Source organism: Orussus abietinus, unplaced genomic scaffold (assembly GCF_000612105.2).
Source record: "Orussus abietinus isolate OABI.00-Male unplaced genomic scaffold, Oabi_2.0 scaffold357, whole genome shotgun sequence".
NCBI lineage: Eukaryota > Metazoa > Arthropoda > Insecta > Hymenoptera > Orussidae > Orussus > Orussus abietinus.
Genome location: NW_019394572.1, coordinates 50,268 through 63,692, shown reverse-complemented (window position 1 = coordinate 63,692; position 13,425 = coordinate 50,268). Strand labels below are relative to the sequence as shown.

The 13,425-nt window shown below is 37.3% G+C and overlaps 2 protein-coding genes across 4 annotated transcripts; one reads left to right on the top strand and one right to left on the bottom strand.

Annotated features, from left to right (window-relative positions):
* Positions 1 to 15: 15 nt before the first annotated feature.
* Positions 16 to 1,216, top strand: LOC105694390 (NADH dehydrogenase [ubiquinone] 1 beta subcomplex subunit 11, mitochondrial). Its single transcript, XM_012415016.2, has one exon. It carries the CDS (start codon positions 102 to 104, stop codon positions 534 to 536), a length of 435 nt encoding a protein of 144 aa, XP_012270439.1. The 5' UTR covers positions 16 to 101; the 3' UTR covers positions 537 to 1,216.
* A 7,512-nt stretch (positions 1,217 to 8,728) lies between these two features.
* Positions 8,729 to 12,668, bottom strand: LOC105694391 (ras-related GTP-binding protein A). 3 transcript variants are annotated; one of them, XM_023432751.1, is made up of 7 exons: positions 12,592 to 12,668; positions 12,324 to 12,504; positions 12,132 to 12,231; positions 11,662 to 12,046; positions 11,330 to 11,545; positions 10,782 to 10,897; positions 8,729 to 9,405 (listed from the first exon to the last, which is right to left on the bottom strand). In XM_023432751.1, exons 2-7 carry the CDS (start codon positions 12,333 to 12,335, stop codon positions 9,314 to 9,316), a joined length of 921 nt encoding a protein of 306 aa, XP_023288519.1. In that variant the 5' UTR covers positions 12,336 to 12,504; positions 12,592 to 12,668; the 3' UTR covers positions 8,729 to 9,313. The 3 variants fall into 3 exon arrangements, with proteins under 3 accessions (XP_023288519.1, XP_023288520.1, XP_023288518.1); XM_023432752.1 differs by having other exon boundaries at positions 12,324 to 12,386; positions 12,481 to 12,647; XM_023432750.1 differs by having other exon boundaries at positions 12,324 to 12,647.
* Positions 12,669 to 13,425: the final 757 nt, after the last annotated feature.

Genomic DNA, 13,425 nt, shown 5'->3' with positions numbered 1-13,425 from the left:
CGGGCTTACACTTGGCAACACTGGCCCGTCCCCTAGTCTCTAATTTCATAACCTTTGCAGCAGTTTGTTGTAGAAGGTGAACCTCTAATCTTTAGAAAAGAATGGCAGCTCTTTTGGCTCGATTGCGGAATTCGTGTATTTTTAAAGGAGGTTCAAGCATCATTCGTTATGAGACAAAGGAACGTCATCCTCTTAGTACCTCTCTTCGTAAGGTTGGAAGCTCATCAGAGTCAACTTCGACGGAAAAGAAAAGTTGGGTGAGCTATGGCTTCAATCGCAAGGATGAATTCGCTGATCGTGTGGGCATGCACATGACATTCTTTTGTGCGATAACGATGGTTTTCATCGTCGGAGGGACGATAATCGCCTATTGGCCGGATCCAAAATTACGTGACTGGGCGATCAGAGAAGCGCATTTACAACTTCGTCGGAGAGAGGAACTTGGTTTGCCACTGATCGATGCCAATTTGGTGGACCCTTCCAAATTTGAACTGCCAACTGACGAAGAGCTGGGTGATATTGAGATAATCATATAAATTTGTAATCCTGAAGTCACGCAATCAGCTGGTAGTAGTAATGTATTTCTTATGTTCAAAGTACTGCAGTGATAAAGATGAACTACTACATGTGCATTATGTACTGTTATAAAAAAACATTTATAAATATGTTTTCAACTTAAATGTAAGTCATCTTATTCATATTATATGACTCCAGTAACATTCTTTTGTATAAACAAGTCAAACATTTAATTGGTGTCGTTTATTAAATTGTCCAAAGAATTATTGTTGGTTTTGCTGTTTTTAAATAAAGAAGTTTTTCTTCTGTGTCTGTTATATATTATTTTAAAGTACAGATATTGTGATACATGTAGGATTTTATTATCTTATAAGAATACAAGGAGATTAATATAAATTAAATGGTGAAATAAACAGAGATAACGGTGCCACGGCTTGTCTGTTTCTCTGTATCTGTACACATTGTTTTGTTGATTGCCCCAGGCAATGCATTTCAGGAAAGACATCCACAAAAGTGTTACTGGGTGTCTACCAATTCCTACATTCAGCCATTCTTGTGTTTTCATTCTCGAAGACTTTTCAGGATATATCTTTACATAATCGGTGACCATCGTCGTAATTTTAGAACCTTTACTCTCCGTTACTGTAATAACTTTGTATCTACTGTTATCTTGAATACACGATATTCGATATGGTCCTAAGATTTTTTCCACAGCTTCATACCAGTACCAAACTGTACGCTTAATGACTACTGAATTACTTTTATGATAAATTATAGGTCTTACATTTTGTTATCATAGGCCATCTTATTCTCTGTCCGAATTGCTTGAATATTTTTTTTACCTAATTCACGCAATTCCAATCGCTCTTTGTTAAACAGCTGAGGTACTTCTTCATCGATAACAAATAGTATATGAAGGTCTTCATGTTGTGTTATTTTTATTCCAAATATTAATTCAAACAGTGTCATTTTAATTCTATGCTGAAAGGAACTATTAATACATTATTTGCATGGGTTAGTCGATGGTTAATTTAACTAATGCAAGTATGATTATTCTGTTACTTCTTTCAACTTAGTTATTTCCTCAAGGAATGCCTGTGGTTGTACAAATTAATTGAAACCCTTCGATCGCACAATATTCCTGGAAATCATTCAAGGTGATTGCTTTATCACAAATAACGCGTCACGGATTTCCAAAAATTTACTTATAATTTCTTTAGATGTAATTGTTTTCAATGGGTACAACCACACAAACTTTGAAAATGGGTCCATTACTACAAATAAATACTTGTACTGTTTAGAAGTGATGCTCAATGATCTAAATGATGCATGATGCACCCACTTCCGATTGAAGTGACAAGGGCACAAAATTTATAAGGAACATAACATACAATCACCAAATAGTTACGTTACAGCATGAGACCTCCTTTCCTAATAATCAAATAAGTATGCTTTTACTATATACTATGTACATGCCTATATACTATGCCTTTTTCTGCTTTTTACGTTCGTTAACGGTGAATCTATTTTCCAGAATTCAGAGATTACCATAACAGAATTCCTATAATTTATTCCACATAATTTCACATCCCGCGATTGCAGTCGTTTAGGAATTTCATTTATTAATTACAATTAAAAAATACATTTTATTTAACAACATATTACAGAATAGTATATGGGCGATAGGTACGGCAAAAGTACTTGCGAGCTCTGTAAAGTACATGGGTAGAGTATCTTTATAATTAATTTTATATATTATTGCATTGATTCGAGTAGCCAAAGATTTGACTACAATGAGACATGATCTTATCGTATGATATCAAATTCCTTTACCCATAAAGCATTTACTTCTTAAACCGGCTCAATTGAAGGATTTTTTTAAAAGGATTCCTTGGAATTCGAGAAAGATCCGTGAATGCGAATATAACACTGAAGTCTATCCGTTACATTTACATTTTCACAACTATAAATGAAGGTAACGAACAGTAGCGTTTCACCCAATTAGAAGATGGTTCTTAAATGCATTGGCTTAGATAGTAATGCGTACGAAAATATACGCCTTTGGCCTAGTCAAGGAAGGGTGAACACATTTTTCTGAATTACAATCATACCAACGAGAAACAATTACTTGAAGTACGAGTGGGTTCTGTCAACGGTGGGTAAATATAAAATCTCTTTTAACGGTGTATTCGATGAGACACTCTGACAGGAAATTATCAGTTTTACTATATATGGAAATACGGTGTTGAGAATGAAAATATTGTTGCTAGAATATCGGTAGATAGTAAATTAAGAAAAATAAGTCTAACCTCTCATCTTATGTACATTTAAAGTACACGTTAAATGAAATACATGTTGAAAACTATTAAATTATGGCAAACCCCGGGGCAAATAATAATATTTGACCTTAAAAATTCTCCAATACATTTGAGATATTTAAGTAAATAACTAAACCCCACGTACATCCAAATTAGTTTTAGAAAAGGGTAAATAAATTTCAGAACGGCAAGTTATGTTACTTCCACTTTTAAATGGATAAACTTGAGATTCATTATAAACCTGAAGTTTATTTTAAGTTTGTATTTCCCGTTAACAAGGAATTTTATCCATCTGAATATATCAATGGAACATACGTTTTGTATATTGAGCAGATATTTAAGCTATCGTCACAATACATTCAAGAAACTGTAGATGTTAGAATTTAATAAAGAATTCCGTATTTTAATCGAGAAAGCAAACAGTAACAAAGTAACATCAAAAGTGGAAATGACTTTAATCGGAACTCTTGTTGCACATTTAAAAGTCGGAATAGTAGCTTTGCTTGCTTTCGTTTACATCCACATGCATTCCTTTAACTATTTTCAGGTGGAAAACCTGTTTGTTTTAGAAAAAAGAAACGAGAGAAATGAAACAAAAGGAATACTGGAAGAAAGCCAATTAATATTTGCGATCTGTTTTATGGCGCAAAGAAGTAAGTGGCCATTGGAGTATAAAGCATCCTGCATTCTGCTGGCCAAAGACTAGACTTTAGTTTGAGAGCTGCTTGTTTTCCTTTGTGGCCTGATCGGAATGCACAGAAATAGCCTTTGATTCCCCTTGTTCGAAGCTTACAAGGGAGAAATTGCAGAAGGCACAGCTTTTGCCCATCGAATTTTGCTGACAGAGCACATTCTACTTAAGGAATTCGGTAACGAATACGCTATTTTTCTTTATCTCCGATACACCAGTATTTTCCGCACCTTTACACCACTATTGCTGCTTAGCAGAGTACCCCGATTGGGAGATTGAAAGAGCTTTGTCGACACCTTCTGTGTGAAAGTTGCAAGTCACAAATTGGATGATTTTTACGTTACGAATGATTTTGTCAATGCCCGACAACTTAATTCACATTATTTGTACTTTTATTGTTATATGTATAATAGAAATGTAAAACTAGAAGAGAACTTTTAACATATTATTTTCAATGGCTTCTAGTTTTTCATTTCACTTTTTGCTCTGATTTAAATACACAGAAAAACCTGGGCACTCTGCTGTTTAACCGGTAGCTTAGTTTACACCGGGCTCTCATTTTCATTTCACTCCAAAGTGAAACAGGATCGATGAGGAATAACGTTGATACAACCACCGTTACTTCAATGCGGAATGAAATGGAAATGAATTTAGTGTTGCCAACTAATAAACAAGAAAAAAGAGGTTATTTTGTGTCGATTCGAACAATCTATCATACATGTAAGTATATTAACACATTTTTTTTCCTCAAAACCGTTATTGTTTTCTTAAAATTCAATTGCTGGTTTCAAGTTGAGATTTGAGGTTATATATCTACAATTGCAATGATAGCAGCACTGTATTGCTTAGTCACTTCGTTATATCGTTTCCAGTTCGGTCTTATGTCATTCTCGTTGACTCATCGATTCATTTTAGATCAAACAGAAAACGGAATGAAATAGGAATGAAAGCCATGACAAAGATAAAAGTCCAGAAGAATGCAAACGTTTGATGCCTGATAAAGAGTGTATTAGCCAACAGATGGCAGCGCTATCGTAATCAGTGTTGCCAACGCATGAAGTAGAGAACTCGCTAGATGGCTTATTAAATACCGTCAGAATATCGCTAGATAATAAAAGGCACTAAATTGTTACATGGAAAGCAAATGATGAACAACTAAGGTTTCTTTATATATTATTTAAGTTCATATAATAAACTTGAAATAACATTGAATAAGGAACATTCAAAGAATAACATTTAAAAAATGAACATTACCCTATCATGACATAATGATACAGAAGATGCAAAAAATTAAAAACTGAAATCTGTACCCATGATCTCTTCATTTCCGGCATCACTGCCATTATAGGTATATGTTTAATTGGTCTTTATTTTATTTAATACATCTTCAGTTACGTCAAAGTCGTAACACCATTTATTTACTCTTTTCAAACCAGAACGTATGGCGAGAAGTGCGTTAACCGTTTTTAATTTCAATCGATTACGTAATTTTATTTGTATCAGATTCATTTGGCTGAATAAGCATTCAATGACTACATCTCCATACTCGTCAATCCGGGATTTATCGGGTCCAATAAATAGCGTGTCTTCATCGCATTAATAATTATCCAGATTTGATCCTGAGCGTCTCGATCAATACTTAAGGTGAAGTGAAACATCCTTCAAATCAGTCGATTCGAATACAACACTTTTTTTTAAGGGTATTAGACCAAACTGTCCGAAACTTTGACACATCACTCCTGATCAGCTAAGAATTGTCCTGACACATTCAAAATTTGGATTTTTCAACAAAATTTATTAACTCAATCCAGACCAGAACCAAAATGGCGTCGAGCTCTCATATTTCGATCAATATACAATTATTGAAGGCTCTGATATGAGAATCGAAAGGGTCAGGACAATTTTACGGCAATTTAGAACACTCTGGTAATCGATAAACTCGCATTTGAACGGGATAAAGGCAAAAAAAGTGTTGTATGCGCTTCTATACCAAAACGGTGGTAATACGAGGTCTCGGAGTGAAGATTTAATTGACCTGGAAATCACAGATGGCGCAGGGGGTCCCTCTGCAGTCAATTAGGGCCCCAGAAAGCATGAATCCAGAGGATTTCTGGAGTTTTACTTCGATTTCTTTATAATTACAGTACGAAAATGACAGATGGAGTATGCCATTTGGCACAATACCCAATATAATTCGACCTAGCTGTCAATATAGAAACAAACGTCGGCAACGTAGGCATTTAGAAAAATCTTTATCGACGCTGATCAAGTTCCTCGACGTGTTTCACTTCACCTTAAGTTCGAATTGAATGGGTTTGCACCAGGGTTGGGTAATTTCACGATTTTCGAGGTTTTTGACGTATATGACGTAAATCAAGTAGTTCACCGAAGAAAACGTATCAAATATGACGGACAAGAAAGACGTAGGGCATGCGGTATCCGCTAGTTTATAAACATCCATCTTGTCCATTTGTTTCATCCCATAATTTACTTTTTGGTCTTCCACCTTTATACATTTTGATACAAATATTGGTTACGAATCTTACGACTTCAAATAGCCGTTACCAGCCGTTTTAAACAAACGTCAAATGCACATATATGCATACATTTCAAATTTCTAAGGCTGATTTCGAAGATGCGCGGATTTGTGGATGCATAAAGCACAATCCCCTTAATAGGCAATGAGAATCTCTCTTAGAGGTAAATAGGTGGACTCTCATTGGCTATTGACGATATTGCGTATGCGCTCTGCACGTTTAGTTTGGGGTAATATACTTCGTGCCTGCGTAGAAAACTAGGGACGTGTTATTAAAGTTCTAAATGCAGTAAGTTACGTCAGAAACGAAGAGAAATTCCCGGTAATTTATCGGTAATTTCTCCAAAGCCTTTTTTATCGAGAAATTATGAGAATTTGAATTTTTCAACAGAGCGAACGAGAGGTTTCGATTAGCTATAGAGAAACATCGTAGAGGGGAATTTCCGTTGTACGTTCTCCGTAACCGATCAAAACCTCCCATTCGCTTCGTCGCAGAATGAAATATCAGTTCGTTTGAAACAAATGGCATGGAATTTTCCGTGAAGTTGTACATACGTGAATATTTTTAGCTGGAATTAAATACGACCCTATAATCAATATTTTCTAATAGTAATTATTACTCTTTAGCTTGAACTTTGAAGTTGATTGGAAAAAAAAAGTTATTTAAACGAAGAAACCCAAAGTATAAATAACAAAATTAATGTTCTCTTAAATTCTCAATGTTCCCGGTAACTTACGGTATGTTTCACAGTTACCTTCTCCAATTTAATGTTACCGAGAATTTTCGAACTCTACGTATTATACGTTGTAATATACGCGTAGAAAACCACGTATATTACTTGACGTATTATACTTACCCAACCCTGGTTTAGACCCGATAAATCCCGGATTTCTGGTACAATGGAGACGTAGTCATTGTCAGCATTAGAATGCGGCAATGTAAGCGCGGAAATAGCCAATTTTTCCCCTAGATTTGTTCGAAATAGCTAGAATCGCCACCAGCCGCCAAATTGTAATTTCGTCCCACTAAACAGGACTTAAAAAAAGCCAAATCTAACAGAAAATACGCTAAATTGGCAACAGTGATCGTAATCATCCCTCCATCTCTCTTAATCTTATGGAGATATACAGTAGACTCCCGTATAACGCGAGTTCTTACAACGCGAATTCCTATTACGTGCCAAAGATACTGCGACTACTGTTTTCATGTAGCGCGATTCTTTGTACAAAGCGGCATATAACGAAACATACTATGCGCATTATAAGAGAAAAATTACGGTACAGCAAAATTACGGTTTCCTATAACGCGCTAGACACATTGCGACTACTGTTTTCATATAACGCGATTCTTTGGACAACGCGCCTAAAAACGTAATACATTATGTGCGTTATACGATAAAAATTCCGGTAAAGCACGATTTCTTACAACGCGAATTCATATAGTGCGTAACGTATTAGCCACGCTATATGGGAGTCTACTGTATAGAGGATTACCTGCGTTCTTTATCTCACATACAGTACCGGCCTTTCTTCCTCCCATATGTGAGATACCGTTGGCTAACACGTGCAATCTCTTTTTTATCCTTACTCTTGGTTTGCCGTCCAATTTCCAGAGTATCAAGCGCCAACATAGGAATTAGACCACTGATCTATACAGGGTGTAATAGTAATAGTGGACACGGTTTATACAGCGCTATCCCTGTTGAAAAGGGAGTCGTAAAGTCCTGTACAATTTTTCTTTTCTACAGTGCATAATTTTTTTGTAATAAGTAATTGAAGCACAGCCAATCAATCGCGTCCCCCAACGGAACGTATAGCGGATAGGACTAAAAAGTAGAAATAGATCCTATTCTCGATAGAAAAAAATAGTACAGGACATTTCGACTTCTTTTTTAACAAGGATAGCGCTGTATATATCGTATTCACCATTCCTGTTACACTCTGCATACTAACTGGATAGCTGATATCCTACAAACTGGCGCGACGTTTTGAAGCGACGACAGAGGCCTCTGGTTATGGACATGTCAACTAATATCGTAATATTTGCGCATGCGTCAAAACAACGCGTCATAACCGTTTTGTTTTAGTCGAAGCTTTCTTACGATATGCCCAACGCATCATTTTTCCTCGTAAATTGTGTCTTTTGCCATTCATACTTTAAACGTTTACCTTCGCGAACTGACAACGCGTTCAACATTTCTTATTGCTGCGATCGACGGATTGACGGTTCAAAGCTTTTGCCCATGAATCCACGATACCTATTTAGTATCACTACCCATGTGTAGTGGCGCTGGGGTGCCTTGAATTCGTCGAACTGCTTTCCGTATAGAACAAGTAGGTATCAGCTATCCAGGAAGTATATAGATCAGTGATCTGGACTTATATATGGACCCTTTGAATTCATTGACCACGGTCAAAGAATTCAGAAGTCTCCATAGAAGCCCAGAAGGATACGGACGTTCGATGCTCGATAAATAGTATGTTAGCCAACGGATGGCGGCACTGTAATCATCTCTCCATCTCTCTTAACCTTATGGCGATATATAGCGATTGCATTCTTTCTTTATCTTACACCCAATACTCGCCTTTCTATATGCGTCTCTCTTCCTCCCGTACGTGAGATATCGTTGGCTAACACGTGCGATCTCTTTTTTACCCCCACTTCTGGTTTGTTAGCCAACTTTTAGAGCATCAAACGCTAACATAAGATCTGGGCTTCTATGGGACTTCTGAATTCTTTGCCACGGTGTAAATTAAGCCAACGTGCGTTCATAAAACATGGTCGTACTTGAGATCAACGTGCAGGAGTGCAACCACCGGAATCTCGAGTATCGCTCAGTCTCCAAGAGCGAATCTAGATCGGACGCTTCGGACCGTCGTCTCCTTCCTTGAGATCTTTGGACAGGGGAATCCGCTTTTTGTGCACCTGACATACCTCCTTCCCGGAACCGTCTCCGATGCAGTCCCAGAATCGGGACACTCAAACGCTTTCCGCAGCCGTCCGAGTTGGCAGCACAATTGTCACGGATGCTCGTACTTAGGACTACGTACTTCCGGGGACGCGAGGCACGCGCCTCCGAGAAGATCTAGTCTCTTCCTCGTCGTGTATGCGAAGGTTAACGGTTACGACCAATTGGTCCGACCCCACGATCGGGGTGTTCGACACTCCTTTTGTAGACCGGCGTTCTTGCACATCTAGCAACGGTTGGCAGATTGGACCCGGGTGACGACGCGCCTGGGTCGTGCTGACTTCTATCTGCTCAACGCCGAGCTCTGACTGGCTCGTTCCAGTTTCTCAAAGTGTTTCCGGGCGTTACGGATGTTGATCAGAGTGGCTGCCGATGCTGAAATTATATCCTTTGTGTCAGAATTACAGTAACGCAAAGCTTATCGTTTCTATTCGTATACATGTATACGGTCCACATTATGCCGGTTTCATAACAGTTATAAGTACTGGTGTAAGGTAATATGAAAGAGTTCACACACACACACACACACGCGCGCCCAAAACTCTGAAATATACGAGCAGTTCATGAAAATATTCTCCCAACTGAGTGTACCGATTCGTTTCAAATTTTACCATGTTACTATGAAGGCCCTAAGGTAGGTCCAAGAACTCATGAAATGTCATTTTTTATAACATTTTTATGCCATGCATTAGACCCAACATGGCGTGGTCCTTGCACGTTTTCGATGTTTTACGCTTCTTGGAAGCTTAGAATCCAAAATGAAGAGTTTCAGGACCTAGCTTGAACAATTTAGGGTACCGTAGAAATGCAATATTACGTAGTTAGATAGAAAAATGTGGAAAATACTTTCACCAACGATTGCAAGAGCTGAAGAACACCAAGGCTGGCTTGGCTCGTGGCTAATACGTGTTTTTTAGAGCAAAAATTTAATTGCAGCTAAACGTCACAGGTGGCGACGTTGGTCCGTCAAAATATAAACAGTGATGAATTTACGGAACTTCGACAGTTTTACATTCATTTCTTTTTATCATTCCGTTACTAAAATGACATATGGAACACTTCAGTACGTATAATTCTCAACGTAGACTGTAAAAGACTTCAACATAAATATAAATGTTGGTAATGGGACACCAATGCTGGCTTCGCTCGTGGCTAATACGTGTTTTTTAGAGCAAAAATTTAATTGCAGCTAAACGTCACAGGTGGCGATGTTGGTCCGTCAAAATATAAACAGTGATGAATTTACGGAACTTCGACAGTTTTACATTCATTTCTTTTTATCATTCCTTTACTAAAATGACATATGGAACACTTCAGTACGCATAATTCTCAACGTAGACGGTAAAAGACTAACATAAATATAAATGTTCGTAATGGGTCACGCCAGATTATGTTATCAGTTGAGTATTCAAAACGGCATTACCACCAAAAAGGATATAGATGACTTATTTTATCAACGTCGATTAAATTTCTCAGCACCTTTCATATCATCTTAAAATCTCAAAAAAAAAATAAATAAATTGAAGTTTCATGTGTGTCAGGACCTTTGTTAAGGTCTCCAGTAACAACGACGTGAAATGGCCTTCATACAACACTTAATTCCAGTAGTTAGAAAGCCAGTGTGAGATTAACATGCGTAAATGTAGTCCTGGACATAATGTAGCTTTCAGACAAGTTAGGTTAATTTTTCTATTTCTGTATGATTCAAAATATCTGCTTCCGAGGTCAATAATAGCATAAACACTACTTACGAATCGCAGGATCCGACATGACGACCATGACATAAGTGTTTGACGTAAAGACATCGATGAAAGCTGCAAAATTTGTATTTCGGACCTCCATACTTTGGAACTGAGCCGCTAGTTTGCTGATATAAAAAAAGATGTATATTATTCTTAAAGTGTAAGCTTTTCAAAACAGTAGTGCTTTTAAGGTGACATAAAAGTTGCAACTAAGGAGTCTCGGTTATGAAATTTTGCTACGAATTGGGTATACTAAATAACTTGAAAATTTACCACTTAACTAGGGAGGCCATAAAGAAGGTATGACAACCTTGAAATTTCATTATTTATAATTTAAAAAATGTTATAAACAAATTTAAGAAATGAAATTTCATACGTATCATGATCTTCCTTAGGACATCCAAGTTCATGTGAGCAAGTTCGATTTGGTACTCCTAATTTTAAGAAGCTTCATAAATTGATCCCTTAGATGTTCCTTCCGCATCACCTTAATGGATATTATTAACAAAATTTATGAGATAAATAGTTAACGTGGCTGCAACGAGCGTAGCACTTACCTACAACTTAGCTTGAACTGTTTAATTATATTTGAAACCTTCTCGAAGCGATGCACATCTCTATGGAATCGCCTCTGACAGTGGCTAATTACCAGAAAAGTGGCACGTTCAAATAACAAAACTTCATCCGCATCAATGATATTTGCAAACTGATTCAAACTTTGTTCAAGCTCTTTTACATTTGGAATCAACATGTACACGATTGATGACCATGCTCTGAAATATATAAATAGTAAAATGGATAATGGAAACTCTGTTACTTTACTAGAATATTTCCTCTTTCTTATTCAAAAGTTTATTATTTTTATTTAACAGCACTTGCATATAAGTACCTGTATAAAGTTTCATCCCATATGCTAGTTCTAAAGCAAGTGCATTCCAATGGCCGACTCAGTCTTTTAAGATCTTCTTCTCTCTCTCTGAATATCAAATCTCTCTGGTCCTCTTGTACCAAATCCATTTTGTGGACAAGGCAAAAGATTTTAGCATCGGGGCTATTTTGCAAAATTGCTTCAAGGCAGCTTTGATAGTAATGCATGTCCTTGTCCAGTTCTCTCGACTCGACGTCGAAGACATAAATGAGCACCTCGCAGTTTCTAAAAATGTTATCACGCTGCGATGCAAAGTAGTTCTCCATAAAGGCCTCCTGTCCACCGCAGTCCCAAAGATTGAGCACCAAATTACCGAGGAAACGTACATGGCTGTGTTCAACGTCAACTGACAAACGAAAAAGATTATTCAAGCACCGTGCGTTGTGCTGCGCCAAACTAATAAAGATAAAAACAAAAAGTATGCCGCTTACTTGTAGCTCCTAAACGCCGAGTGTCACGAGCAATGTAGTTAGCAAATATGATGCTGCGCATACTCGTTTTCCCGGAGCCACTCTTGCCCATTAGCAAAACCTGTAACCAAAGTTCATAATGAAGTAACCAAGCCCCATCTGACGAACAAAGAACTGAGTTCCATAAAATGGTTCCTCGTATCATAATCGTACCTTCTTCTTCATCTTGAAAGGATTTCTTGCAGCCAATTCGCGTTTACGCTGAATTTTAAACACCTGTAACGCTTAATATTATTCTTGTTGCCTTATATCCAGTGCACTTCGAGAATGGTTGGCCAGACTTAGAGGTTATTACGAATATCGTAAGTACCGTGCAAGCCCTACGACGATTTATCTGATACGGAACGTAACGACGTATTAATCACGGGGTAAAGTGTAAAGATACATTTCTTTTTTTCGAACAACTTCGACATTGGCTTACGCAAACTTGACGTAGACTGGGACATTGACGTTCAACAGCTTTTGCAATCAAGATGAATCAAGAATACTCCCAATTCCACCCCTAGTGTACTCCGGTATGTTCAAAAACGCCCTAGAAAGGTTAAATTCGTAACTTTAGGCCGCTAAAATCCATTTTAGGTTACGACAATGAACATATTTCACATTGATTAACGTTGTGGCGCCACATGTACGTTGACTACATTTACACGGGCTATCTTACGCTGGTTTTATTGAATTATATAGTAAACTGGAACGCTCGTCAGCGTGTTCGGCTTAGAGTTCTAAATCCAGTAAGTTACGTCAGAAACGAAGAGAAATTCCCGGTAACTTATCGGTAATTTCTCCAAAGCCTTTTTTATCGAGAAATTATGAGAATTTGAATTTTTCAACGGAGCGACGAGAGGTTTCGATTAGCTATAGAGAAACATGGTAGAGGGGAATTTCCGTTGTACGTTCTCTGTAGCCAATCAAAACCTCCCATTCGCTTCGTCGCAGAATGAAATATCAGTTCGTTTGAAACAAATCGCATGGAATTTTCCGTGAAGTTGTATATACGTGAATATTTTTAGCTGCAGGTAAATACAACCCTATAATCAATATTTTCTAATAGTAATTATTACTCTTTAGCTTGAACTTTGAAGTTGATTGAAAAAAAAAAGTTATTTAAACGAAGAAACCTAAAGTATAAATAACAAAATTAACGTTCTCTTAAATTCTCAATGTTCCCGGTAACTTACGGTATGTTTCACAGTTACCTTCTCCAATTTAATGTTACTGAGAATTTTCGAACTCTGCTCAGGGGGTCGGCACTGCC

Excerpts from the sequence above, each read along its gene's own strand:
- LOC105694390 (XM_012415016.2), top strand. The coding sequence starts at position 102 with ATGGCAGCTCTTTTGGCTCGATTGCGGAATTCGTGTATTTTTAAAGGA.
- LOC105694391 (XM_023432751.1), bottom strand. Across the intron at positions 11,546-11,661 it reads TGGGATGAAACTTTATACAG|AGCATGGTCATCAATCGTGT; the intron begins GTACTTATATGC and ends TATATATTTCAG. Across the intron at positions 9,406-10,781 it reads CATGTCGGATCCTGCGATTC|CATCGGCAGCCACTCTGATC; the intron begins GTAAGTAGTGTT and ends ATATAATTTCAG.